Below are 27,541 nucleotides of genomic sequence, written 5' to 3'. Positions count from 1 at the left end.
AGTATCATATTGTTTAGTACCTGGCTGGTGGCCATGAACAGGGCTCTCTGGACATCAGTACACAGGGAAATTTCTCTGTAGGGGCTATGGCCAGTCAGCCCATGGCTGCTTCAGACATTATACAGAAACAGGTATAATGTATATAAGGATGAGGGGGCACACTCATAAGAAAAACACTTATAGGATGATGTAAACTAGATTTAATAGACAATAAAAGCAAACCCCTAAAATACACATAAAACATACATCAAAAATTATGATAAATTTTGGATATGCGATATGCAGCAATCAAATGCAATAGATGGAAACAGAATAACGCCAATGTCCCACTGGTAGATATAACAATTGCTGTCGTGTTGTTAGTACACGATATGGTGGTAATGTGACCTATAGTATTCCATTTGGGAATTTGTGGCGTCAAACTTGTTGATAATAAGTGTCCCTCACTATAGATGTAGCACTCTAGCCCCTTTGGGGTGATGTTATAGAGCCCGCACCGTGCTATGTCTCAGGACAATGTTCCAACTGGAGATTAGGTATCTCAGCGTTAAAGTCCTGTGCCTTTGAATACGTATGGCACTCCGTTCACTTAAGATGTTAATAGTGACCCGGATCAGATGTCAAAGTCCAGTGTATAGGTTATACAGAGATGCGTGTATACCCTCCAAGTTACTTACTGGTTCTTCGCCGCTGTGTCTTTCTATTCTTACCCCTTCTTGCTGCGTAACTGCAGCGCTGATCTCCCAGGTAGCCGTACACGGCCGTGGCGTCCCACGTGACCTGGTCTCTGGGGTTCTGGGTAGACGCTTGTATGTGACGTCACTAGTATGCGGCAGTAACTTTGGTAATGGAGGTCAATCACTTTCATTTTAAGATCACTGATGTTTTTCGATCTTTGTTGGTGTCCAGCTTCTTTTGTATGTTGTTAGGAATCCACGCTCACTCTGATATGCCAGACGCGTTTCAAGGTATTACACCTCTTCCTCAGTGGCCACCGAGTGAGTGGATTCTCACTCCTTATATATCCTATTGTTCCACCCACCAATTAGTTGTGCCTATTCTAATACATGGGGTGGATTTGATCGCCGTTTTTCTTCCATAAAATAAATGACATTCACTGTTACAAATATAATAAAAATATAAATAACAATATTCCCATATATCTTAAAACATGCTCGAGATGATCTGTAGGTAACCTATATGGTCAGGACTTAATTTTTACCAAAACGGCATTGGAACCGCATCAATGTGAATTATGTCACATGCGGTTTTTGCATTTTTGTATCTAGCAAGATCCAATAGATCCTATCTAGGTCAATAAACTCAAAAACGCATATATTTATATAATTATTTAATGCGTTTTTGTGTTTCTTTGCTCTTGTTTCCTTGATGTACTCATTTTTGAAGGGTAGTCACTAGGGAAGGCTGTCTGGTGGGGAGGGGGGACCGCAGCCGCCATAATTGGCAAAACCGCGGTGTCCCATCCCCACCAAACAGCCCCCCCCCACTCACAGGAATCCGAATACTTCCATCTCCGCATTCAGCCCCTTTGGGACGATGGTATCATATTCAAAAATTCTGCGGGATTCCTGTCTCGACATGTGTGCAATGTGGTTTCCTCCCCTCCACATTTTTTTGACCCTTTCTATAGCTGTAAATTTGAGGCTGGTTGGGTCACAATTGTGCTGGATCTTGAAATGTTTCGACAGGGAATGTGTTTCTAGACCCTTCTTTATATTTGCCACATGTTCAGCTACCCTTTTTTTGAGTGTCCTTTTTGTTCTCCCTATGTATTGCTTCCTACATCCACATTCCAGCAGGTATATCACATCTGTGGAATCGCAGGTCAGAACTTCTTGTATTTCTATACTGAAAGAATTTACTGTAGATGTTACCCTAGTTGTTTTCTTAGGGAAGCTGGTGATTTTGCAATTAGTGCATCTTCCACATTTAAAGAATCCATTGATTGTCAACCAGTTCTTTCTTTGATTTTGTTGTTGTTGATTATCCATTTTAATTTTTACAGTTGGGGCTACTTTACCTGCTAAGTTATTGGCCCTTGTGTAGGTTATTTTTGGTGCATCACTTAATAGTGGGCCAATTAATTTATCATTTAGTAGGTGTTCCCAATGTTTTCGGATGCTTCTTTCTATCATTTTATATTGGGAACTAAATGGAAGAATGATTCGTATTTTTTCATCCTGTGGTTGTGATGGGCCTACCTCAAAGAAACTTTTCCGTTCCATCTTTTTTACTTTCTCTAGTGCTTTCTCTATAGTCTGGATTGAGTAGTCTCTTTCTACAAATTGTTGTTTCAAGCCAGCGGCCTCTTCATCAAATTTGCTATCCATCGTGCAGTTTCGCTTCAGTCTGCGAAACTGACTGGTTGGTATATTCATCAGCCATCGTGGAAGATGGCAACTAGCAAATCTGATGAAGCTATTTTTGGCCACTGGCTTGAAAAAGGTATTGCATTGTAGCTGATTGTCTTTGATCCATATTTCCAAATCCAGAAATTCAACTTTCTCTTTACTAGTAGTTGGACTGAATATTAGATTGTTGTCATTTTTATTTATATCACTGAGAAAGGAGTTGAGGGATTCAGTTGTATTGCACCAGATGAACAGGATATCATCAATGTATCGCCGCCACAGCACCAGATCTGTCCCCAGCCTGGGCAGAATGACCTCCCTCTCCCACTGAGCCAAAAAAAGATTGGCATAGCTGGGGGCGAATCTGGTGCCCATGGCGGTACCGGTACACTGTAGGTAGAACTCCTGCTCAAATGCAAAGTAATTGTGAGTAAGGATGTATCTTACTCCATCCAGTAGGAACCCTAATTGTTCCACAGAGAGTTCTCCTCCTGCCAGCTGCTCATGTAGTGCTTGAATCCCCCTAGTGTGTTCAATGACTGTATAGAGAGATCCAACATCGAGTGTCCCCAAGATCCACCCATCTGTCCAAGTGACTTCTTCCAACGTTTTGATGATGTCTGTGGTGTCACGAATATAGGATGGCACTTTTTTGACATAAGGTTGAAGCCATTGATCTATGTACTTGGACAGATTACATGATATAGATTGAATGCCCGACACAATCGGGCGGCCTGGCGGTGTTTCCAGGCTTTTGTGGACCTTGGGGACACAATAAAACATCGGAACCCTCCTCTCAGTGTCCAGAATAAACTTGGATTCCTGGTCAGAAAGGAAATCAGCTTCTACCCCCCTTACACAGTAATTTTTGAGAATATTATAATATTCTTGTGTTGGGTCTCCTTTTAGTTTTTGATAGGTATTGCTAGATCTTAATTGTCTATAGCACTCTTCTATGTAGTCTACTTTGTTTAGTATTACTACAGCCCCACCTTTATCTGCGGGCCTAATGACAATATCATTTGCTTCCTGTAGGGATTTAATGGCTTTCATTTCTTCTTTGTTTAGATTTGAATTTATCCTGCGACTTTTTATTCTTCTTATATCTCGTTCCACATTATTCTTGAACGTAGCCATTTCGTTGCTGATCTCCTGCCTGGGATATTTCTTTGATCTCATCTTAAGATCTGTATGTGGGTATTTCTTTGTACTGCTACCCATATCTGTCTCTCTATTGATTGGGTTTTTAAGGAAGTATTTTTTAAGACATAGACGTCTAATAAATTTTTCAACACCTATGTATGTGGCAAATTTATCCATAGGGTTAGTGGGAGCGAATTTTAGACCTTTATTGAGAAGTAGCACTTGGGTTTCCGTAAGTGTAGTGTCACTAATATTTATTATGTTGGTAATTGGCATTTTTATCTCTTTTGTTTTCGTCTTTTGTGCATGTCGTCCCCTCCGTACTCTTCGTTGTGATTGTATTTTTGTGACCTGTTCAGTGTTGGTGTGTATTGATGTGCTGTGTCTTGGTGATATCTGTGTTCCTGTCTGTGTGTTTGATAATATCCTCTGTTTTGTGTATGTTCCCTCGGACGATCCCTCAAATTGTAATCGTGAGCATAGTTTTGTGTTGTATGTGTGTGTTTCTTTGTTTCTTGTCTTGTTGGAGTGGGAGTCCGTATCTTCCGTATTCGTGCATTGTGGTGTGGGGGTGTAAAATCTAAAAAATGTGGTGTTGCCAGTGTCTCATATCTGTTTGTAGTTTTAACATTCTCTATTTGTACCTGTGTGTTAGTGTGTTCACCTTCCCTATGTCTGTGAACTTCTGTGGTTCCTTTCTTTTCTATATAGTGTAATTTTTTAGATTTTTTACTTATTATATCTCTTTCTAATGTGTCTAAGTTCTTACAGATTCTCTCGTGCCACCTCTGAGCCTCCTCACTATCTGGAAACATTTCCATTTCCTTTTTTATGGTATCTATTTGTCCTGACATTTCTTCTGTCATTTTTGTCCTTCTTTTAATAACCATATGAACAAGGGCTTCTGATTGGATTTTGAGGAACCCATCCCATTCTTTTTTAAAGTCGTCATTCACCAAATCAGATGCGGGTATTTTGGTGAGTGTTAGGCCCCTCGGGATGAAGCCCTTGTCTAAATATTGCGTCAATGATCTAATTTCCCACTTATTGCGCAATTGGCGTTGTAGAATCCTCTCAAGAGCTTTAAAAGTATCATCCATTGATCTCGTTGTTTGTATTGATGCCTCACCCTCCATATTGAAGGTGAATGCATCAATTTTTTTATACTTGGTATCTAAGTGTTCCCAAATGTCCATCTCAAATTAAGAGGAGCTCAACTGTTGAGGGTATTGAAATAAATACAGTAAAAAGAGTACAGCGGCTCACTATTAATTTGTATGGAAAGGTGCTCACCCTCAGGTCCTACCCTCAGGACCAAAGAAAGTGGTATAATGTATATAGGGATGAGGGGGCACACTCATAAGAAAAAAACTTATAGGATGATGTAAACTAGATTTAATAGACAATAAAAGCAAACCCCTAAAATACACATAAAACATACATAAAAAATTATGATACATTTTGGATATGCGATATGCAGCAATCAAATGCAATAGATGGCAACAGAATAACGCCAATGTCCCACTGGTAGATATAACAATTGCTGTCGTGTTGTTAGTACACGATATGGTGGTAATGTGACCTATAGTATTCCATTTGGGAATTTGTGGCGTCAAACTTGTTGATAATAAGTGTCCCTCACTATAGATGTAGCACTCTAGCCCCTTTGGGGTGATGTTATAGAGCCCGCACCGTGCTATGTCTCAGGACAATGTTCCAACTGGAGATTAGGTATCTCAGCGTTAAAGTCCTGTGCCTTTGAATACGTATGGCACTCCGTTCACTTAAGATGTTAATAGTGACCCGGATCAGATGTCAAAGTCCAGTGTATAGGTTATACAGAGATGCGTGTATACCCTCCAAGTTACTTACTGGTTCTTCGCCGCTGTGTCTTTTTATTCTTACCCCTTCTTGCTGCGTAACTGCAGCGCTGATCTCCCAGGTAGCCGTACACGGCCGTGGCGTCCCACGTGACCTGGTCTCTGGGGTTCCGGGTAGACGCTTGTATGTGACGTCACTAGTATGCGGCAGTCACTTTGGTAATGGAGGTCAATCACTTTCGTTTTAAGATCACTGATGTTTTTCGATCTTTGTTGGTGTCCAGCTTCTTTTATATGTTGTTAGGAATCCACGCTCACTCTGATATGCCAGACGCGTTTCAAGGTATTACACCTCTTCCTCAGTGGCCACCGAGTGAGTGGATTCTCACTCCTTATATATCCTATTGTTCCACCCACCAATTAGTTGTGCCTATTCTAATACATGGGGTGGATTTGATCGCCGTTTTTCTTCCATAAAATAAATGACATTCACAGTTACAAATATAATAAAAATATAAATAACAATATTCCCATATATCTTAAAACATGCTCGAGATGATCTGTAGGTAACCTATATGGTCAGGACTTAATTTTTACCAAAACGGCATTGGAACCGCATCAATGTGAATTATGTCACATGCGGTTTTTGCATTTTTGTATCTAGCAAGATCCAATAGATCCTATCTAGGTCAATAAACTCAAAAACGCATATATTTATATTATTATTTAATGCGTTTTTGTGTTTCTTTGCTCTTGTTTCCTTGATGTACTTTTGTTTCTCTTATACAGAAACAAAAAATATAAATAAATTGAGGATGCTCACCATCTTATTGGAGCCTAGCTGACTGGCCACCCCCAGTTCCCAAAAGTGACCAAATGTCTAAAAAATGGCTGGCTCACAATATTCTGCAAGTATTTTTACTCACACATATAAATAAAAAACATTTAATCACACAATATACACATAAATCATAAATCCCCAATTAAAATAAATTAATAAGTTAACAGAACTGGTGTCACCGCCAGTTCTGTAAGAAGATCTGGCAGACGTTTTTCTCTACCTCTTGTATGATGTTCTTTGTTTTGGTTTCACTTTCTCATCTCCTTTCCTTCTACCAGGTGTCACTTATTTCGACTAATCGTCTTCCTTTATAATCCCTCCCATACTGCCTCACTTTGCTGTTCACTGCTGGAGGCTGCTTCTGCTGTTTGTACAGATAAGTCTTTTACTTTATTGTGTTTCCTTGCTGGCTTGATTCTAGGTGACCCTGACTCCGTCCGTATTTAGTGCAGGGAGGCGGTGGTCGTGTCCCCTCACTATTATGGGATTTTCAGGTGTCACACAGTATTAGGTACGCGGGCATGCAATCGTCTACCATACAGACCCTTGCATGTGCAGAGCAGTCAAGGAGAGCTCTTAGGGTTTTATAGGGCTCACCTATAAGCTCCTTAGTTTGGAATCAAGCCAGTCGCTTGTTTATTTATATGTTCCAGCTATCTGCTAACTTCATCCATGACATTATAAACCGCCATAACCGTCTTAAGCATGGATCCGGTTTCAGCCTTGATTGACCGCATGCAAGGTCTTTCGCTGGAGGTAGCAGATCTCAGTAAAACTGTGTCTCAGTTTCAGGTGACCGGTTCTGCTGGCGTTCATGGAGTTTGTTCCGAACCTAAGATCTCGCTCCCGGATACGTTCTCTGGGTGTAGTGAGAATTTTGTTTGCTTTAGAGAGGCTTGCAAACTCCATTTTCGCCTACTTCCCCATTCCTCTGGTGATGAGGAGCAGAGGGTGGGGATCATCATCTCGCTGCTCAGGGATAACGCTCAGTCTTGACCTTACCGCTGCCGGTGGGGGCACGGCCCCTCCAATCGGTGGATGAATTTTTTGTAGCCCTGGGGCAGATATATGATGATCCGGATCGTATTGCTCTGGCTGAATCTAAACTGCGTCTTTTATACCAGGGTAAACAGTCCGCAGAGATATATTGTTCTGAATTTCGGAGATGGGCAGCTGATACTGGTTGGAATGATGCTGCACTCCAAAGTAAATTTTGCCATGGTCTGTCAGAAAGATTGAAAGATGCATTCGCTTTTCATGAGAGACCAGCGTCGTTAGAGTCAGCCATGATTCTAGCTGTTCATATTGACAGGCGTCTTAGAGAGAGAGAGGAGACTACTTTTTCCCGTCATATTCAGTCCAAGGACAGTGGGGCTGTCTCATTCAGTGCGCAGGGGTCTCAGTCTGTCTCAATCCCCTCTGAGGAGGAGGCCATGCAGCTGGGTTTGCTTGCCTCTGATAGTAGAGGATTCAACTCAAAGAGGAGGGTTTGTTTCTGTTGTGGGGGTATAAATCATTTGGCTAAGGTTTGCCCCTCTAGGAGATTCATGGCGTTTTCTGAAGGTAATTTAAAAAAAAAAAAATCTAAATACTTTCCATTTGGTACTATTGGCAAGGTTGATGCGGAAATTGAAGGTTTTCCATTTGCTTGTAGTTCCTGTTTTCTCCTACCTGCCAGGGTGGCGCTAGACAGCAAGAACATTGTTTGTGAGATTTTTGTAGATAGTGGAGCAGCTGTCAATCTCATTGATAATCAATTTGCAACAACGCATGGTTTCCAGGTATGCACTTTGGAAAAGGATATACCTGTTTTTGCTATTGATTCCGCTCCACTTTCTCAAAGATCGTTAAAGGGCATAGTTCACAATATCCGTTTGACTGTGGGTGACGCTCATGTTGAGGATATGTCATGTTTCGTCCTAAGCAGATTACCTACTCCTCTAGTATTGGGGCTACCCTGGCTCACTAAACATAACCCCACCATTGATTGGCAAGCAAGGCAAATAAATGGTTGGAGTGAGTTTTGCAGAGAGAATTGCCTCACAGCGTCTTTTTCAGAGGTTTCTACCAAGACTGTGCCATCTTTTCTCTCTGAATTTCCGGATGTGTTTTCCGAGAGTGGTGTCCAGCAGTTGCCCCCTCACTGGCAGTACGACTGCCCTATTAATCTCATCCCAGGCGCAAAGCTGCCAAAATCACGACTATACAATCTCTCCCAACCTGAAAGAGTCGCTATGCGTACTTATATCTCTGAGAGCCTGAGAAAGGGACACATCTGACCCTTGAAGTCACCTGTTGCCGCTGTTATTTTTTTTTGTTAAGAAAAAGATGCTTCTTTAAGACCTTGTCTGGATTTCAGGGAGCTGAACCGTATCACGATTTGTGATCCATATCCACTTCCTATGATCCCGGACCTGTTTAACCAGATTGTTCAATACCCTTGAGGGTCATTTCGAGAATTTGGTTATGCCCTTTGGTTTGATAAATGTTCCGGCCGTCTTCCAACATTTTGTGAACAGCATTTTTTATCATTTAATGGGGACATTTGTACTGGTGTATCTAGATGACATTTAAATTTTTTCTCCTGATTTCAAGACTCATTGGGACCACCTATGTCAGGTCTTGCTGATTCTGTGGGAGAATAAATTATACGCTAAACTGGAAAAATGTGTGTTTGTGGTTCCGGAGATTCAGTTTCTTGGTTTTCTTCTCTCCGCTTCTGGTTTTCGGATGGACCCTAAAAAGGTGCGCGCTGTGCTTGATTGGGAGCTTCCTGAAAATCAGAAGGCGCTGATGCGGTTTTTGGGTTTTGCTAATTATTACAGAAAGTTCACTTTGAATCAAGCCACTCACTGATGACTAAAAATGGGGTGGATTTTTCCTCGCGGTCGGTAGATGCGCTTAAAGCCTTTTCTAGTATTAAAGAGAGTTTTGCTTCCGCTCCCATTTTGGTACAACCTGATGTCTCTCTACCTTTTATTGTTGAGGTGGATGCTTCTGAGGTGGGTGTGGGTGCGGTCTTATCTCATGGTCCCTCTCCTGCCAAATGACGACCGTGTGCCTTTCTCTCAAGGAAACTATACTCTGCAGAGAGAAATTACAATGTGGGAGATAGGGAGTTGTTGGCCATCAAATTAGCTTTTGAGGAATGGCGCCATTGGTTAGCGGGAGCCAGACACCCTATTACCGTGTTTACCGACCATAAGAATCTGGCCTACTTGAAATCGGCCAAGTGTCTAAACCCGAGACAGGCCAGATGGTCTTTGTTCTTTTCTAGGTTTAATTTTGTTGTTACGTTCCGCCCTGGGGTTAAAAATGTGAAGACGGATACCATGTCACGTTGTTTTCCGGGAGGGGGGAACTTTGAAGACCCGGGTCCCATTTTGGCTGAAGGGGTGGTCATCTCTGCTCTTTATCCTGATTTGGAGGCAGAGGTTCAGGCAGCCCAGGCAGAGGCTCCTGATCTTTAACCTCCTGGGAGGTTGTTTGTGCCTCTCGCTTTACGACACAAGGTTTTTAAGGAGCACCACGATACTTTCCTTGCTGGGCACGCAATTTGCTTCCAGATTCTGGAAGACCCTCTGTTCTCGCTTGGGTTTTGGTTGTCATTCTCTTCTGCTTTTCACCCGCAGTCGAATGGTCAGACCGAACGCGTCAATCAGAATCTGGAGACATATCTGCGCTGTTTTGAGGGGGAGAATCAGGAGGATTGGTATTCTTTTTTGTCCCTTGCCGAGTTTGCATTAAATAACCGTCGCCAGGAGTCCTCTGATAAGTCACCATTTTTTGGTGCATATGGGTTTCATTCGCAGTTTGGGACATTCTCTGGAGAGGGGTCTTCTGGTTTACCTGATGAGGAGAGATTTTCCTCGTTTTATCATTTATTTGGCAAAAGATTCAGGGTAATCTGAAGAGGATGAGTGAGAGATATAAGCGTGTGGCGGATAACAGACGTGTGCCTGGTCCGGACCTGAATGTTGGTGATCTGGTGTGGTTGCCTACAAAGAATATCAAACTGAAGGTTCCCTCCTGGATGTTGGGTCCTAAGTTTATTGGGCCTTACAAGATCTTGTTCCTCATCAATCCCGTTGCCTTCCGTCTTGATCTTCCTCAGACTTGGAAGATCCATAATTTTTTTACAAGTCCCTATTAAAACCTTATGTTCAACCCACTGTACCCTCCTCTTTGCCGCCTCCTCCGATTATTGTTGATGGTAATCTTGAATTTCAGGTCTCTAGGATTGTGGATTCTCACATTTTCTGTGGTTCTCTTCAGTACCTCGTTCATTGGGAGGGTTATGGTCCTGAGGAGAGGATGTGGGTCCCAGTGGCAGACATTAAGGCCACTCGTCTCACCAGGGCTTTCCATAGGTCTCATCCTGAGAAGGTGGGCTCTGAGTGTCCAGAGTCCACCAGTGAGAAGATCTGGCAGACGTTTTTCTCTACCTCTTGTATGACGTTCTTTGTTTTGGTTTCACTTTCTCATCTCCTTTCCTTCTGCCAGGTGTCACTTATTTCGACTAATCGTCTTCCTTTATAATCCCTACCATACTGCCTCACTTTGCGGTTTATACTACTTCCTGGATGAGGTGTTCACTGCTGGAGGCTGCTTCTGCTGTTTTTACAGATAAGTCTTTTACTTTATTGTGTTTCCTTGCTGGCATTATTCTAGGTGACCCTGACTCCGTCTGTATTTAGTGCAGGGAGCCGGTGATCGTGTCCCCTCACTATTATAGGGTTTTCAGGTGTCACACAATATTAGGTATGCGGGCATGCAATTGTCTACCATACAGACCCTTGCATGTGCATAGCAGTCAGGGAGAGCTCTTAGGGTTTATAGGGCTCACCTATAAGCTCCTTAGTTTTGGATCAAGCCAGTCGCTCGTTTATTTATATGTTCCAGCTGTCTGCTAACTTTATCCGTGACAACTGGTCTTCTTATAATGCGGAGCTAACGCATCAAAATTAGAAAATAAAAAATAAATCAAAAAGTGTGATTATTCACTTGTGTTTGAGCGTGTGGTTCAAGGTTTGGTGATTTACTTTCAAATAGTTAAATCATCTAATGTAGACAGACAAGGTAACATCCATATCTGTTATTGCTGTCTATTCAAATCAATGTGATTTATCGCTGTTAGTGCACGTTCATGATAATGCTATTAAGATTGTGCTATTAGTCACAATCGGCTTTTCAATGGTTAGAATAATCCAAATTTGCAGATTATAATATATGGCAGTTAGTGTTCACATGTTACTCACAGCCTCCTGCAGCTTATCAGCTGACTTTCGCTCTAGTCTCTTAGCGCAAATGTCCGCTGTATCACTCACAACCTCCTGCGGATTACACACTGATTCCGTTCTAATCTCGCAGCGCGGGTCTCCGCTGTATCTCTCTCGGCTGTGTCTTTCCCAGCGCATGTGTTCTGAGGTTCCCGGAACGCCGACTTCGATTGGTAATGATGTTCGTGTTCACCTTGTCTACTATATGTTCTCATACACACTGCCCCTTCACAGCCGCCACCAGACACGTTGCGGGAAACATATGTACCTTCCTCAGTGGTATAAAATTCCAAATAAAAATGAAATGCAAAACGGGGATCATTTTAAACCAATTCAAGGCTTAATTGAGGCAATTTAGTAATGCTTCTCTCCGGAGAACTCTAGAACAGGAGTAGGAGCATTACAGGAACGCCCCCTCCTGGCAGGATGCAGGACCAGCCCACTCTTCCCAAGAGGGTAGGAACAGGGTGATTAACCCTGTTCTTACCAACCTTTGTCACATCTTCTTAGCTCGTAGTGATAACCATGAAACAAACAGTGAATTACAATGCATAACAATAAACAATTTGCAGTACCCCTGCTCTGGAGGGACTGGCCACAGAAAGGGGCATAGCTTTGGTGCAACAAGAGCAATGGTAATTCCCTGATTGCACCAAAGGGCTAATTTGCATATTGAGAAAAAGTCTCATAACTCAAGGACAAAACCTCAGATTAACAAAAAAAAATGCAGATAACAAATTTTAGCCAGTGACTTTTGTCATCATTAGATGGAGGGGGCTCAAAAATGATAAGACATTTTGGAATAGCTGAAATAGTTATTCCATTGTGATTCCTATTGCTGCTGTCACTACCAGAATTTATTTAAGGGACCTTCTATTAAGCTACTGTAAGAGATCTAATTGATTTTATTTCTGCAGTATCCGCATGCATTCTGGCTGAGAACAGGTGACTATGGTGCCATCATTCCCAAGGTAAGTCATTTCCTAGCTGTATCTCATTTCTCACCAACAAAAATCTGTCTTTACATTCGATGGTCTGTGAACTTAAAGGGGTTGTCCTAAAAAAACAGTTATTAATTATCCAAAAGATAGGTGATAAATGTCATCTTGGTGGGGGTCCTACCATGGGGACCCCCACTGAACGTGAGGTGACATTATTATTATCAAGGAGGCACTTAGGGGGAATTAATGCATATTAAGACGGCATTGTTACTTATTAAGGGGCACAAAAGGGCATTATTACTTTTCATGGTGCACTCAGTGGGCATTATTACCTTTAAAGGGGCACACTGGGGCATTATTTATGTGTCAGATGACAGGGGGTCTAAGGGTGGATGCAAGGAAGTGAAACCTGAAAATGTTACAAACTTAGACCTCTTGCACACGACCGTATGGATTTTGTGGTCCATGGATGGCATTACCTATTTTGCGGAACGGAACAGCTGGCTGCTAATAGAACAGTACTATGCTTGGCCGTAATGCGGACAATAATAGGACATGGAAAAAAAATACATTAATGTGCAAGAGGCCTCAGAAGAAGAAAGTCATGGCAGGAAGAAGTAGTCATCGTGGTCTGGGCCTGATGGAAAAGACAGGAAATATAAGTGTGTGTATACACACAATAAAGTCAATGGATACATGAATGTGTGAGAAAGAGGCCTAAAGTTAAATATAAAGGTCTTGAGATCTTGTATCTGATAGACTGGTATGGCCAGCAAAACTATAAGTTAAAAACCTCAATTTCTTCAGCACTTGTCAAACCAACAGAAACCATGATGTTCCTTTAGTGTCCCCTAGTCAGGCATAGGATTCAGCCAGTTCCCTCAGATTCTCCAGATCCTGTTGTTAAAATTACAGCGACAGCTGGAGATGAGCGCTTCCATTCGATAGTTTAGCTCCGTAGGCTTTCTAAAAAGTTGGGTGGTATATGTGTGTCTGTGTAGTGTATATATGGTGTATTTATGCAGGACCGTCTTTAATATTGATAGGACCCTGGGCAAAAATTTACTTGGTCCCCCTGGATCCCGCCTTTCCACACCCTAGCATGCAATCACGCCCTCCACCACAACCCACACACAAAACAAATCCACACACCTGGTAGAGTACAGTGATTGACTGTAAATACTTCCAGTTCTCAAGACTCCAGCGGCTCAGGATCAGTGCTCTGGGCAGCTGGGCTTAGGCTGGAAGTGGGCACCGCTCTGCAGGAAGGAGACCTGGGCTCGGCTCACCCTAGTGTTACAGTGCACCCCGCAGTATGCAGTATAACACCTTATAGTATACAGCACCCACAGTATACAGTAGAGCAGTATAGCCCTCCACAATATACAGCTCCCCACAGTATACATTAAAGCAGTATAGCACCCCACAGTATACAGTAGAGCAGTATAGCATTCCACAATATACAGCTCCCTACAGTATACAGCACCCCAAACTATACATAATACAACAACTCACAGTATACAGAATCCCAAACTATACAGAAAACAACACCTCACAGTATACAGCACCCCACAGTATACAGCACCCTAGGTATACAGTAAAGCAGTATAGCACCCCACAGTATACAGCACCCCACAGTATACAGTAGAGCAGTATAGCACACCACAGTATACAGCCCCCCACAGTATACAGAACCCCATAGTATACAGTAGAGCAGTATAACACCCAGTATACAGCACCCCACAGTATACAGCACCCCATAGTATACAGTAGAGCAGTATAGCACTCCACAATATACAGCCCCCCACAGTATACAGCACCCCTGTCACGGCTGAGGATGGGGAAAACCCTCAGCCGTGCGGTGCCAGGTGATGGTAAGGGCGCTACTTGGCCAGAACCACAGAATTAGAGAGCAGGTCACCTCCTAGCGCTTCCCTAATCTGACCCTGACTCCTAGCTGCATGGGCCGCCCTTAAAGGTAGGAGGGCCCATACTCAGGAACCTCGGATCCCTACTGACCCTCCGTCGTTCCCTGAGCTAGGAGCTGGGAAGACAGCCCGTTCCTCCGGGACACGGAGAAACAGGAGTCTAAAGTGGCCAGGCTACAAGGGGAACAGAAACAACTTATGGCAGTGACAGACAAATGCAACCAACACAACACTCACCTGCCACAGACAACAAAACCTGGAACCCAAGTTAACCCTTCCTACATCAGGCAGGGTAGTGAAGCCACACAAAGGGAAAAGCACACAAACACACTCACCTGTTACCGCTGGCAATGGCATGCGTGGCAACCGTGTCCTGAAGAACAACCAGCAGGCCGAGACACTGCCACCACATGCACACAACACCAGACGTTGCCGCGGACAACCGCAAGTGAAGGGAGGTGTCTAAGTGCATACAAACATGACCTCGTGCACAACAAACAGACAAAGGAAGTGCACACAAACACACGTTGCCAAGGGCAACCGCATGCATGCCTGTTGTCCGCGGCAACCGCACCTGAGGCAAACCACTAAGTGCCCCCAGCTGCGGTTGACGCAACACCAAACCGTGGGCAACTGCATGCGGCTCCCAAGGAGTCACGACCATGACCAAGGGTCGTGACACTCCCTCCCCTCAAAGCCCCCCAACCGAAAAGGGAAGCTGGTGGGACCAAACAACAGGGAGGGGGGGAGGGGCAATGCCTGATAACCACCAGTGTCTCCCTCCAGAACTGCCGCCAACAAACCTGGACCGACACAATGGTCCCAGGTCGTCAGCCACCAAAACAGACTGGAGGAAAGAACAACTGGAGGCACTGCCAGACAGGTACCCGTATCCTCCTCCAGAACTGCCGCCAACATACCTGGACCGACACCTCAGTCCCAGGCAGCCAGCCACCAAAGCAGTCTGGAGGAGTGACACTGGACACTGCGTCCAACTCAGGAAAATGTTCCTACTCCAGGTCGCTGCCAGCAGACACTCCCCAACCAGCACACCTGCCGGAACACCAAAGGAATGCTGTCAGCAGATGACCAGAGATAGTAACCCTGAGAGGGACGAGGGGTCACCAACACGGACACGGTTAGCAAGGTGGCGGGGAAAAGCCACCAACCGTGCCGTTAACGGTGAACCCCATAACGTTCTCCCTCCGGAGAACGCGCATGCACCCCATCAGCCTATGGCGATGCATGCTTCACCCTCTTTCGAGGGAGGCCAGGGGAGGAGCCATTCTGGTCATACTGTCACGGCTGAGGATGGGGAAAACCCTGAGCCGTGCGGTGCCAGGTGATGGTAAGGGCGCTACTTGACCAGAACCACAGAATTAGGGAGCAGGTCACCTCCTAGCACTTCCCTAATCTGACCCTGACTCCTAGCTGCATGGGCCGCCCTTAAAGGTAGGAGGGCCCATACTCAGGAACCTCGGATCCCTACTGACCCTCCGTCGTTCCCTGAGCTAGGAGCTGGATTGATAGCCCGTTCCTCCTGGACACGGAGAAACAGGAGTCTAAAGTGGCCAAGCTACAAGGGGAACAGAAACAACTTATGGCAGTGACAGACAAATGCAACCAAACACACGTTGCCAAGGGCAACCGCACGCATGCCTGTTGTCCGCGGCAACCGCACCTGAGGCAAACCACTAAGTGCCCCCAGCTGCGTTTGACACAACACCAAACCGCGGGGAACTGCATGCGGCTCCCAAGGAGTCACGACCATGACCAAGGGTCGTGACAACCCCATAGTATACAGTAGAGCAGTATAACACCCAGTATACAGCACCTCACAGTATAGAGCACCCCATAGTATACAGTAGAGCAGTATAGCACCCCACAGTATATAGCACCCCACAGTATACAGAACGCCACAGTATACAGTAGCTTACAGTATATTAGTATAACAGCCCCTGTCACCTTTTCCTGATGTAATCTTCACACAAAAAAGCTCCACAAGTCTGGCAAACTTCTCCTGCAGCAACACTCCTGGTAGACAGGACCTTTTATGACATCATAGCCATGTGACAAGTAATATTGCTAGGTCCTTAAGAGAATCACAGGTCTCATAGTTCGCTGCCTGGGGTGTCGGCAGGCAGGCATGGCAGCACCCCCCTGTGTAGCTGACAGCCTGAAATCCACGGCTCCAGCCCCAAATGTTTTGACCTAACGACGCCCCTGGTGTGTTGCACATACAGGTATATGGTGTATGTATATGTAAACATGTGTTGTGACACTGCGTGTCCACCGTTTAGTAGGAAACCTTTTAAAAATTTTAATCCCACTCCTGAGGTTAGTAAGCCGCATTCTTTGTATTATGGATCCAGGACTGCATCATAGCTTCTGTGAAATAAGATGTGTTTTTACCTCCCTTTGTGCTGGAAATGTACTGCTACAAATTGGAATACCTTGCTTATTCTGGCCACCAGAGGGTGCCATATCATCAGCAAAACTTGCATCAATAATTATAGCAAGTAGAGCAGGATCAGTCTTGGCCTTTGACAACTAAAACACAATAGGGTGAATTTATCATGAGGGGAATATTTGAAGTCAGTTTTGCTTGAGTCTGTGTTGGAGTACTTTGTGCCACATTTATGAAATGTCACAAGTTCTTTGATAAATTTGGCTTGTCCTTCAACCTAACACTTAGGTTGTCTAGAAAAGCTGCCACAGTTTTCCTACTCCACCTTCCTCCTGGGGTGAGATTGCTACTATTTTGCAACTTTTTTAAAGCGTCGCAGTGATAAATCTGGAGTGAAATTCATAAACCTAGCTAACCACTCCCACTTTTCCACCCATATTACAAAACTGGAGCTAGTGGTGTAAAAATGCAAAAAGTTGAAAAATTTTGCATGTAAAAAGTCACACGTTTTTGCCCAAGCGAGTGCAAAAAAGTCGCAAAAGCCCTATTCTGCGACTTTTTGACTCCAGAATTCTGTAGTGAAGATATGATAAATCAGGACCAATCTATGTGGAAAAATGTATACTGTATAGATAAGATGGGAAAAAGGAAACAAAAAAGAGAAAAAAAATCACAATATAAACAGATTCAGCTAAACATACAGAAACAGCATAAGGTATGATGATGAAGTGAAATTTTACAACTGCTCCAAGACAATAGGGCCCATTGGACCAAAAAGGATTAGAATTTATACAAGGTGATACGTGGCATATGATACTGTATGTACAGAACATATATAGAATATCAACACTGGATTTGAGGAAACGACCTTTATATATTATCACTAGTGCTGAGCGAATAAAAGTTAACGAAGTAGACTTCGATCTGAATTTCAGAAAAAAACTTGATTAGTCACGAAGCAGAGTTTCCTCATGCTTTGTGGTAACAAATCACCTAGGTTTTAGAGGAGGACAATAGGAAAAAAAAAATTTTTCATTAGAACTCAGGTCAGACCAGCAATCAGACCCCCAATGTTAATAAGACCCCAACAAGACCTCAGATCAGACCCCCAATAAAAGCCCCATGCCTCTAATCAGCCCCCTTTGCCTCATATCAACCCCAGCAGCCCCCATTGCCTCTCATATTAGCCCCCAGCAGTCCCCATTGCCTCATATCAGCCCCCATTGCCTCTCATGTTAGCCCCCATTGCCTCAGATCAGCTCCCAGCAGCCCCATTTTGTCTCAGATTAGCCCTCAGCAGCCCCATATTGACCCAGATCAGCCTCCAGTATCTCCATATTGCCACCAGATCAGTCCCCAGCATCTCCATATTGCCACCAGATCAGTCCCCAGCATCTCCATATTGCCACCAGATCAGTCCCCAGCATCTCCATATTGCCCCCTAATCAGTCCCGAGCATCTTCATATTGCCCCCAGCATCACCATATTGCCCCCAGCATCAGTCCCCAGCACTCCATATTGCCGCCTGCATCACTATATTGCCCAAGCATCATTTTCCAGCATCTCCATATTGCCCCCAGTATCTCCATATTGCCACCAGATCAGTCCCCAGCATCTAGATATTGCCCCCAGCATCTTCATATTGCCCCCAGATCAGTCCCCAGCATCTCCATATTGCCCCCAGCATCACCATATTGCCCCCAGCATCAGTGCCCAGCATCTCCATATTGCCTCATGTTTTATAAAATGAAAAAAACACTTCCTCTCCTGCTCCTGGACACCGCCACTCCTCACCTACATTGTGATCCTCTTCATCCTGCTGTCGGCTGTGCTGTGAAGGCTGCACACAGAATGAGATTACAGAGCGCACTCATGCTGTGCGCAGCCTTTACAGCGACAGCCAAGGACCAGGAAGCGGTGAGTACAGAGCCTTCACCGCTTCCTGGTCCTCCGGTACTAATGAGCACATCCATAATGGAAGCACTCATTAGTATTCCCCCCCATAAGATGCAGGGGCATTTTTCCCCTTTTGGGGGAAAAAGAAGTGTCTAAGGGTACTTTCACACTTGCGTTGTTGGATTCCGGCAGCCAGATCCGGAAATCCGTGTGCAAACGGATAGCATTTGTAGACGGATCCGGATGCAGATCCGTCTCGCAAATGCATTGCAATACCGGATCCGTCTCTCCGCTTTTCATCCAGAAAAACAGATCTGGTATTAATTTTTTTCACATTTTTAAAGGTCTGCGAATGCATTAGGATAAAACTGATCAGTTTTTTTCCAGTATTGAGCCCCTAGGACGGAACTCAATACCGGAAAACTTTAATGCTAGTGTGAAAGTACCCTTATGGGGTGAAGAATACGGTACACACTCACCTCATCCATTTGCTCGCGGAGAGGCCACCGTGGTCACCTTGACTGAAGAAAATACGCCAAATGGATGAGGTATGTATTTTTTTGGGTTTTAACCCCTAATTAATCCCTGAAAGGCCTCAATGTTAGGGCTCATGCACACAAACTTATTTTCTCTCGTTGTCTGTTTTTTTTTTCCAGACCATATGAGAAACCATTAATTTCAATGGGTCCGCCCTAAAAAACGGAAGTTATTCCTTTTACGTATGTCCATTCTGCAAATGTATAGAACATTTCCCATTACTGTCCGCATTACCGACAAGGATAGGACTGTTCTATTAGGGGACAGCTGTTCCGTTCCGCAAAATACGGAATGCACACAGACGTTATTTGTATTTTTTGCAGATCCGTTTTTTGGGGACTGCTAAATACATATGGTCGTGTGCATGAGCCCTTACTGTCAGCGTTGAACGTGGCATCTGAGGGGTTCAATCACAGGGAGCAGCGTATTTGCCGTTCCCAGTCATTGTACCCGCTACATACAAAGGAATGCGATTCGTGATTAAGTAATTTGTAACAAATTGAATTTCTTTGTGAACTTCGGCGAAGCAAATTGAATTTTGGATATCTTTCGCTCATCTCTAATTATCACATAATACAGCAGTTTTCATCTGTTTTATTATAGTATTTAGTATATTTACGTGTGGGATAATGAATAGTATACTGTTTATTCAGAACGTTTTTCTAAGTGTTTCATTAATGGAGCAGAATGTTTGTCATTTCTCTGTTACAGATGAAGAAATATTACCCCAGATCCGAGGCTGTAATTTTTACCATGAAGGCCACCAAGCCTCCTGTGGTTCTCCTGACATCTCAGCTCACAATGCAGTTAGATGGGATTCTGGAAGCGCTAGTTGTCCTGCCGTATATGCTCAAAGAGCAAATCTTTGCGGTCAGTGTGGTAAGTAATGAGAGACACCGCCAGATTCTATTACTACATTGACGTAAATGAAAATAAAAACTACTAAATGTGTTCCCCACTATATCTTTGTGTGCACAAACCATCAGTAAGTTTATACGGGACCTGTAACACCTCCTGACTGTAGATATTTGTATCCTCGATGAAATAACAATTCTGGTGCATCTTTTTCCCCCCCAGAATTCTGTGGTGTGCCACTCCTCTTTTGTTCCTCCTAGAAAGGTATGAATACATTGACACCTGTGCGTTGCCATTCCACTTGTCACTATGGTGTGGACTGGACAGTGTCAGTGTGTAGGGTCACTCACGACCCATTGACTAGTGGGAAGTTGTCAGTTTATTTATACATTTCCAAGAAGAATAACAAAGGAACAACACACTCCACACTGTTCACTTTCACTGATACAGACACGTCTGGAGAGCTGACAGGTCATCTTTGAACATATTGTACAACTTTGGACAACTCTCCAGACTTGGGGGAGATGATTAAATTCCAGGAATGTAAAAAAAAAAAAAAAAACACAAAAAATTAAAAAGCATGTGGAGGGACTTTGAATAGTAGGAAGGATTTTTGGATGGGATTATGTTTTAGTTTCCTAACGCTTTACAATGAAGCAGAGCTCAGTTTATTTGGCTCCAGTCATTATGAGTTGTTGTGTATGATGCAGCCAGACCTTCTACACAAGGGGTATCATGAGGTATACCTTGCCTAAAAAGATGAGGCTGCCTTGTATACAGTAGTGCGGTGCCTGCCTCTTAAAGGCTCATGAGGGTTACTGTGACATGTACCTCCTGCTCCCCATTTGACTGGCTACAATCTGGCTTCCGACCCCACCACTCGACTGAGACTGCCCTTACCAAAGTCACCAATGACATACTAACAGCCAAAACCCAAAAAACATTACTCTGTCCTCCTTCTCCTTGACCTGTCCACTGCCTTTGACACTGTCGACCACTCCCTGGGATAAAAGGCCATGCCTACTTATAATAATATAAAAATATTAATAAAAGCACTGAAACCAATCGCTTTTGTATGGAATAAAGTTTTTTCATAAATTGGCCACGGCCTTTATTAATTTAATAAGTAACATTCATAACTCAATATAAACATATTTAATTAAACTTTTATAAAAACAATAAACGAGCTCAGCCATAAGCTGAAGCTCAAAATTAAGATTTATAAACAACTCATACCCCACCAGCCTGCAGCCTATAAAGGCACTACAGGCCCAACCCCACTAAAACTTAGTTCAACCATGGCTTGCAAGTCCAAATTAAATATATCCAAGCCAATATCAGATAAATGTATAGCATCAGAAAAATTAAGGCCGGGCACACCACCTTCCAAATCAATATGCCTAAAAGTAAAACCCCATAACATAGGAAGGAATTTTGACATTAATCTATTAATCCTACGACTAATTCTCTCCAAGTGCTTCATGGCAGGCGATCTAAGCCAAATTAGACAGGGAATAATCTCAGAAAAAGCACTCCTAGCATTTTGAAAAAGACGCTGTATTGACATTAAACCAGATTTCATCTAAAAAACTAACTCCATCGTAACTAACTTGCCAATATCAATACCCCCAAGATGTACAATAATTAAATCCGGATCCGGATAAATAGCTGACATTATAAGAATTTCATTCCAAAGGTCACACCATCTCATGCCTCTTATGCCATTCCAATAAATTTGCACTGCTGCTGAAGACATAAAGTAAGTCTGTATGATCGAACACTGGCTCTGAGCTTTGCCCAGTTGATAAGAGTGACCAATGATCCATACCACTTTACCTAGAATAAATGAAATCATAAATCAATTAAATCCGGACAGATATAAGAACTTGAAGTATAACAGCTAGAAGACCAAAGACCGATCCCTTGAATTGAGGACTCGTCAAGACCAAGACGAAACGCCTCAGTTGCAACCCCAATACGAAAAGAATGAGAAGAAAAATTGCGATCACTTAAACCCCAAAAACTAAATACCATGTGAAAAAACAGCACAAAACTGAAACTGAGTCAATGGGGAACCATCCATATCAACCAAAAAAATTACAGAACCATGGGGGCGGATAGACAAATAACGTAAACAAAAACGAACTGGACACACTGCACTTGAAGGGATGCAACCAATATAAATCGAGCAGCCTCTACCTTCCTGATCAGTCTTAGAACGGCTAATGAACAATTTAACACAATCCAATAAACCTGTCAATTGCAACTGAGACCGTGGAAGGAGCTCGCTAATAAGCAAAGAACATAAGAACATAAGCCGCGGAAAATAAACATTCTTCGTAATCCGATGAACAAACTGAACTATTTGCTACCACCAAAGACAACAATATATCAGGACTAATAGGACAACGCCCGTCCACAACACAGTTACCCTTCTTATACCCTTTCAACAGATGCTTAATAATGAAGATCTCACAAAAAGACTTATCGCCCAACAATTTCATGAACAACAAAACCCCTGCAGGAGTCCGACATACAGTAGAATAAGCTAAATGCTTCTGAAATAGCGATAAACAGAAAGCCACAGCAGACTTCTCTGAGAATATTAAAGGAGACAATGATAAATTGGACACAAAACTACACCATTTAGACCAAGCGCTTACATAACTTGACCATGTTGATGACTGCCGTAATAGTCGCATAATCATGACCATATCACATTGCAAAGATGAACTGGGCACTGCACCCCCCTCCTGCCCCACATAAGGAACCAACTGACGAAATATGCGAAACTGAAAGCGAGATAACACATCAGCAACCTCGTTCGTTCTCCCTGGAATATGAACTGCTCTAAGCAAGATATTCCAACTTAAGCATAGTAAAACTAAATGTCGTAACAAATTAATCACCATACTAGACTTAGATGACAGACAATTTACAGCAAAAACGACACTCTTATTATCTGTGTGAAGAATTAATTTCCTATTTCTAAACCGAGATTCCCAGAGTGTAATGGACACAACAACTGGGAACAGATCCAACAACACCAATTTTTTTTTTAACTATACCCCTGACCTATATACCCACAACTGTGGCCAACGCTCAGCACACCATTTACCCTGAAAAAATGCACCAAAGCCGACTGAACCCAAAGCATCCGTAAAAAGCTGAAGATCCTCAGCACAAACAAAATCAGTCTGCCAAATCAGACGACCATTAAAGCTCTGAAAAAATCCTAACCAAACCAATAAATCATCCTGAACCTCCCTTGAAACCCGGACATGAAGAGCAGGATTCCGAAATCCAACAATATGTAAAGATAAATGACGAGAAAAAATATGGGCTAATGGCATAACCTTAGAAAAGAACACTAATAACCCCAACAGAGACTGAATTTCCTTGACTGTCGCTCTTGACTTACGAAACAACACTGAGATTGCAGAAATAGCTTTTAATATTTTTTCAGACGGTAGTCTGAATTCACCAGCACCCGTATCAATCACTAATCCTAAGTACTCCAAGCATGTACAAGGAAATACCGTTTTGTCTAAAGCCAGAGGAATCCTGAACTCAGCACATACCTTCATAAAACAATCAAGTAGACGAGCACAAGCTGGAGATGCACTGGGGCCAATAAATAAATAAAAAAAAAATCATCCAGATAATGCGTTAATGAACCCATAGGCATACGAACCGCAACTTCCCACTCCAAAAAAACATGAAAATGCCTCAAAATTAAAACAGGACAATGAGCAGCCCATGTGTAAACACTAATCAAAAAAGAAAAAAAAATGATAAAAATCTAGAGAATTAAAACCCATTGGATGAAGCGGCAACAAACGAAAAGTAGACTTTATATACGCCTTAGCCAATAAAGAACCCAACCCAAAATCCTTAATCAAGCTAATTGCATAATCAAAAGAAGAATAGGATACTGACGCTAAACTCTTATCAATCTCGTCATTCATAGACAAACCAAAAGAAAAGGACAGGTGGTGAATAAGCCTGAAGGATTTAGGCTCCTTCTAAGGAACAACCCCTAACGGAGATATATGAAAATGCTCAAACAGGGGGGAAACAAAAGGGCCAGCTACTCTACCTAAAGACAACTCATTAACAACTTTATCTACATCAACATCAGGAAACTGATACACAAACAACAAATTCTTAACTACAAAACAACCTGAACCTAAAAAAACCTGGTACTACAAAACCGTTTCGAAAATCCAGCCATCTGCTGATTTGGATAGCGCCTTAGCCAAGGCAGCATGATCGACAACCTTACCGGACTCCAAGCTTTTTCCCAGCAATTCCTTAGAGGAGGGGGGCCCAGAGATGCTAGCTTTTTTAAAGCAGTGGGACATTGGGTGCCCTCCTCCACAAAAGGAACATTCATGTTTGTATTTACATGTAGCAGGCCACCGACATTGTGTATAAATAAATGCAAAACAAGTGCCCTTTCTTAATAGGCCTAAACTTTGACCAGTGGTTGGTCTATGTGCTGGAGAGGAATGCGGAGGCAACATCAAATTTTACCAAAGGCCAACATCCTTAACTCCCCAGCGCACAGACGGCTACACCACAAGTTTCTGACGGAAACCCTCATCATAATAAAACCATCCTAAACCGGAATTTTTTTTGTAAGCTTCCAACACAATTTCCAGATTCAGGCTTACGTTCACCTAAAATGCTAGCAAAAATTCAAAAAGCATGTAGCCAGTTACTATGGGTTTGAATGGTCATCCAAACCCAACTTTTCATCTCCTTTTCCAGTCGCAAAACTAAATCCTTTGAAGCCGGCAAAAGGGACAAAATGTCAATGAATTCATTAATATATATTTTTTTCTTTTACTGATGCAGCTGAATGAAAACCTAGCAAAGACAAAGTACATGTCACTGCTTCCTTGTACCAAGATTCTGAGACACCCTTAGCCCTGAGGGGTAGAACTCGGATAGTCTAAGTCCCCGAACCGACCAATCCCTGTTCACCCGGACCCGCTGGACGCCATGCCGCAGATACTTCAATCGGCCGCGGAAACATAGCAGAACCAGCAGAACTGGTGACAGGGAGAGAGGAAGATGCCGGCGGCGAAACCACAGGTCTGCCTTGTAAAGCATTTAAAACCTGTGACAGCAAAGGTACAAGCGATGATAGAGCTGGCAACTCGCCCTGCTGTAATGTCGCCAACTCACAGTCGCAGAAGACGAACCAGCCAGTGATACAGTTGATAAAGGATCCACCGCCCAACAGCTGCCGACTGACTTGAGGATGGAATTCTTGAGCAGACATCCGAAAACACATGAGCAGCATCCACAGCATAGATTGGCGCAGGGGCTAGGGACAAAGGAACAACATGCATAGCATCATTATTCACCCTTACCCCCCGCAGAAGATCTTTCACCGGACCTGACGACTGCACCAAAGACCAAGGCTTCTCCTAAATAAACGTGCTAGTTTTACGAAAGGTAGGTAAGCAGGGAAATAACCAAACACAGGGAAAACAAACAGAACAATAGACTAGGCCCAAAAGCTTGGGAGAAAAGGGACACCTCCTAGCAATCCCTAAGGCTTTCCCTATACTGCTGTGCACATGTGCATACCCTTAAGGTGGATATACACATGCCCTCGTGCCTAAGTCTATATACCCTGGGAAAACCCTGAGCAGTAGGGAAAGGGGAAGAGGCAACCTGCTTCTTCAAACAGGAGGAAGCAAGCGTCTCCCTAGAGGCCTAGATAAAAGACACCAAGGGAAGAAACAGAGAAGACTTATCTTGAGCTGAGCTGGAGCAGACGATTCACAACACATCCAAAGCCCACAGGAATGAACTATAACCCGCACAGGCCACTGGGAGAAGGAGGAATAAATAGCCTTGCTAACAATCAACCCAGTACACCTGAGGGAAGGTGGATCCAGCTCAAACCCAAACCAAAACAAAGAGAAGAATCAGACATGTGCAGCCAGCCTGGCAGATCTTCCACATTCACAGGCTTCCCACATTCACAGGGCAAGGCGTGACACCTAGCAGCTAAAGGGTTAAAATTAAAACCAGATGCTGCACCTCGATCATCTAGCATTAAAACCTCCTCTGGCTGCTGTTTCACCTCCAGACCACCAGAGGGCGCTAAAGAGACACCTTGAGACGACAATGCCAGCACAGGAACTACAGCAGCTTCCAGATCCTGGGTTATGGGAAGAGGACCAGGGACCAACAGTCTCCACTGGTAAGTCAGATGACACAACCTGTCCACGCACCAGCTCTTGGCAAGCCACTTCCCGTCGTCCTCTAACATCCAGGGGCCTGTAAGAATAAGTCCCACGCCGCTCCAATGATCGCACCTGCCTAGGTGGGAGAAGGAGAAAAAACCCGGTGCCATCTCTTCTGACGCGATGAGCGCCACTCACTTAACGTAGGTGCCGTAGACCTCGTTTCCCCGGTCTCCGTTACAGGCAGCGCTGGACCCGATGCAGACAGCTCCCACAGACAGGACTCCAGCAATACATCTTCCGCAGCACACGCTCTTCTTCTCAGCTCCGCGATGAGGACATCCATCAGGACGACGGCAGCAATGATCTTCTTTTCTTCAAGATGAGGTAACAACCCAGCTTCTGTCAAAACCCACATATTTCTACCCTCTGGCCCAAATGCCCTAACCAATGACAGCCCTGTCACCAGGAAGAAAGAAACAAATAACAAAACAACACTGTCATTGATCAAACCATGATTAATAAAATAAAGGTTGCCACACCAGTGTAGAAATGCCAAAGCGGTGGCAACCCCAATCAAATTCCTTTTGCTATCCCAGGCAATCTGCCCGGAGATGGCAACACAGTTTTGGCAGGAATATCTCCCGCCAAAAACTAACAAGGAGACAACAAAGGGATGACCTTAATCCCATGGGGGTCCCTCCTTAGTGTCCGGGACCCCACCATTCTATTACAAACGCTCTCATCTCTTGGCATCACTGACCTGGCCCTCTCCTGGATCACATCATACCTCACAGACTGGACGTTTAGCGTCTCCCACTCACACCACCTCCTCATCTCATTCCCTCTCTGTTGGTGTCCCGCAAGGCTCTGTCCTAGGACCCCTGCTCTTCTCTATTTATGCTTTTGGCCAGGGATATCTCATAGAGTCCCATGGCTTTCAGTATCTCTCTTATGCTGATGATACACAAATCTACCTCTCTGGTCCACACATCACCACCTTACTATCCAGAATCCCAGAGTGCCTATCTTCCATATCATCCTTCTTCTTTTCTCGCTTTCTAAAACTTAACATGGATAAAACAGAATTTATCATCTTTCCCCCATCTTGCTCAACCCCCCCAACAGACCTATCTATCACGATCAAAGGCTGCACACTCTCCCCGGTCAACCAAGTCCGCTGCCTTGGAGTGACCTTGGATTCTACCCTCTCTTTCAGACCACACATCCAAGCCCTTTCCACCACCTGCCGCCTCCAACTCAAAAACATCTTCACATCTGCGCTTTCCTCAACTTGCTACCCCAACATATCAGAC

General features: G+C 43.7%; 1 protein-coding gene across 1 annotated transcript in view; it reads left to right on the top strand.

The window, feature by feature from the left end:
- The window catches only part of LOC122924277 (lipopolysaccharide-binding protein-like), a 99,157-nt gene that overhangs the window by 37,792 nt on the left and 33,824 nt on the right, over positions 1–27,541 (top strand). Inside the window, exons 9-10 of the mRNA XM_044275221.1 lie at positions 12,373–12,426; positions 19,876–20,043. Coding sequence (XP_044131156.1) covers positions 12,373–12,426; positions 19,876–20,043 — 222 coding nt within the window. The remainder of the gene's footprint in view (positions 1–12,372; positions 12,427–19,875; positions 20,044–27,541) is intronic.

The sequence above is a fragment of the Bufo gargarizans genome, unplaced genomic scaffold (assembly GCF_014858855.1).
Source record: "Bufo gargarizans isolate SCDJY-AF-19 unplaced genomic scaffold, ASM1485885v1 original_scaffold_979_pilon, whole genome shotgun sequence".
In the NCBI taxonomy this organism is placed as follows: Eukaryota; Metazoa; Chordata; class Amphibia; order Anura; family Bufonidae; genus Bufo; species Bufo gargarizans.
This window is presented reverse-complemented; position numbering and strand designations above follow the sequence as displayed.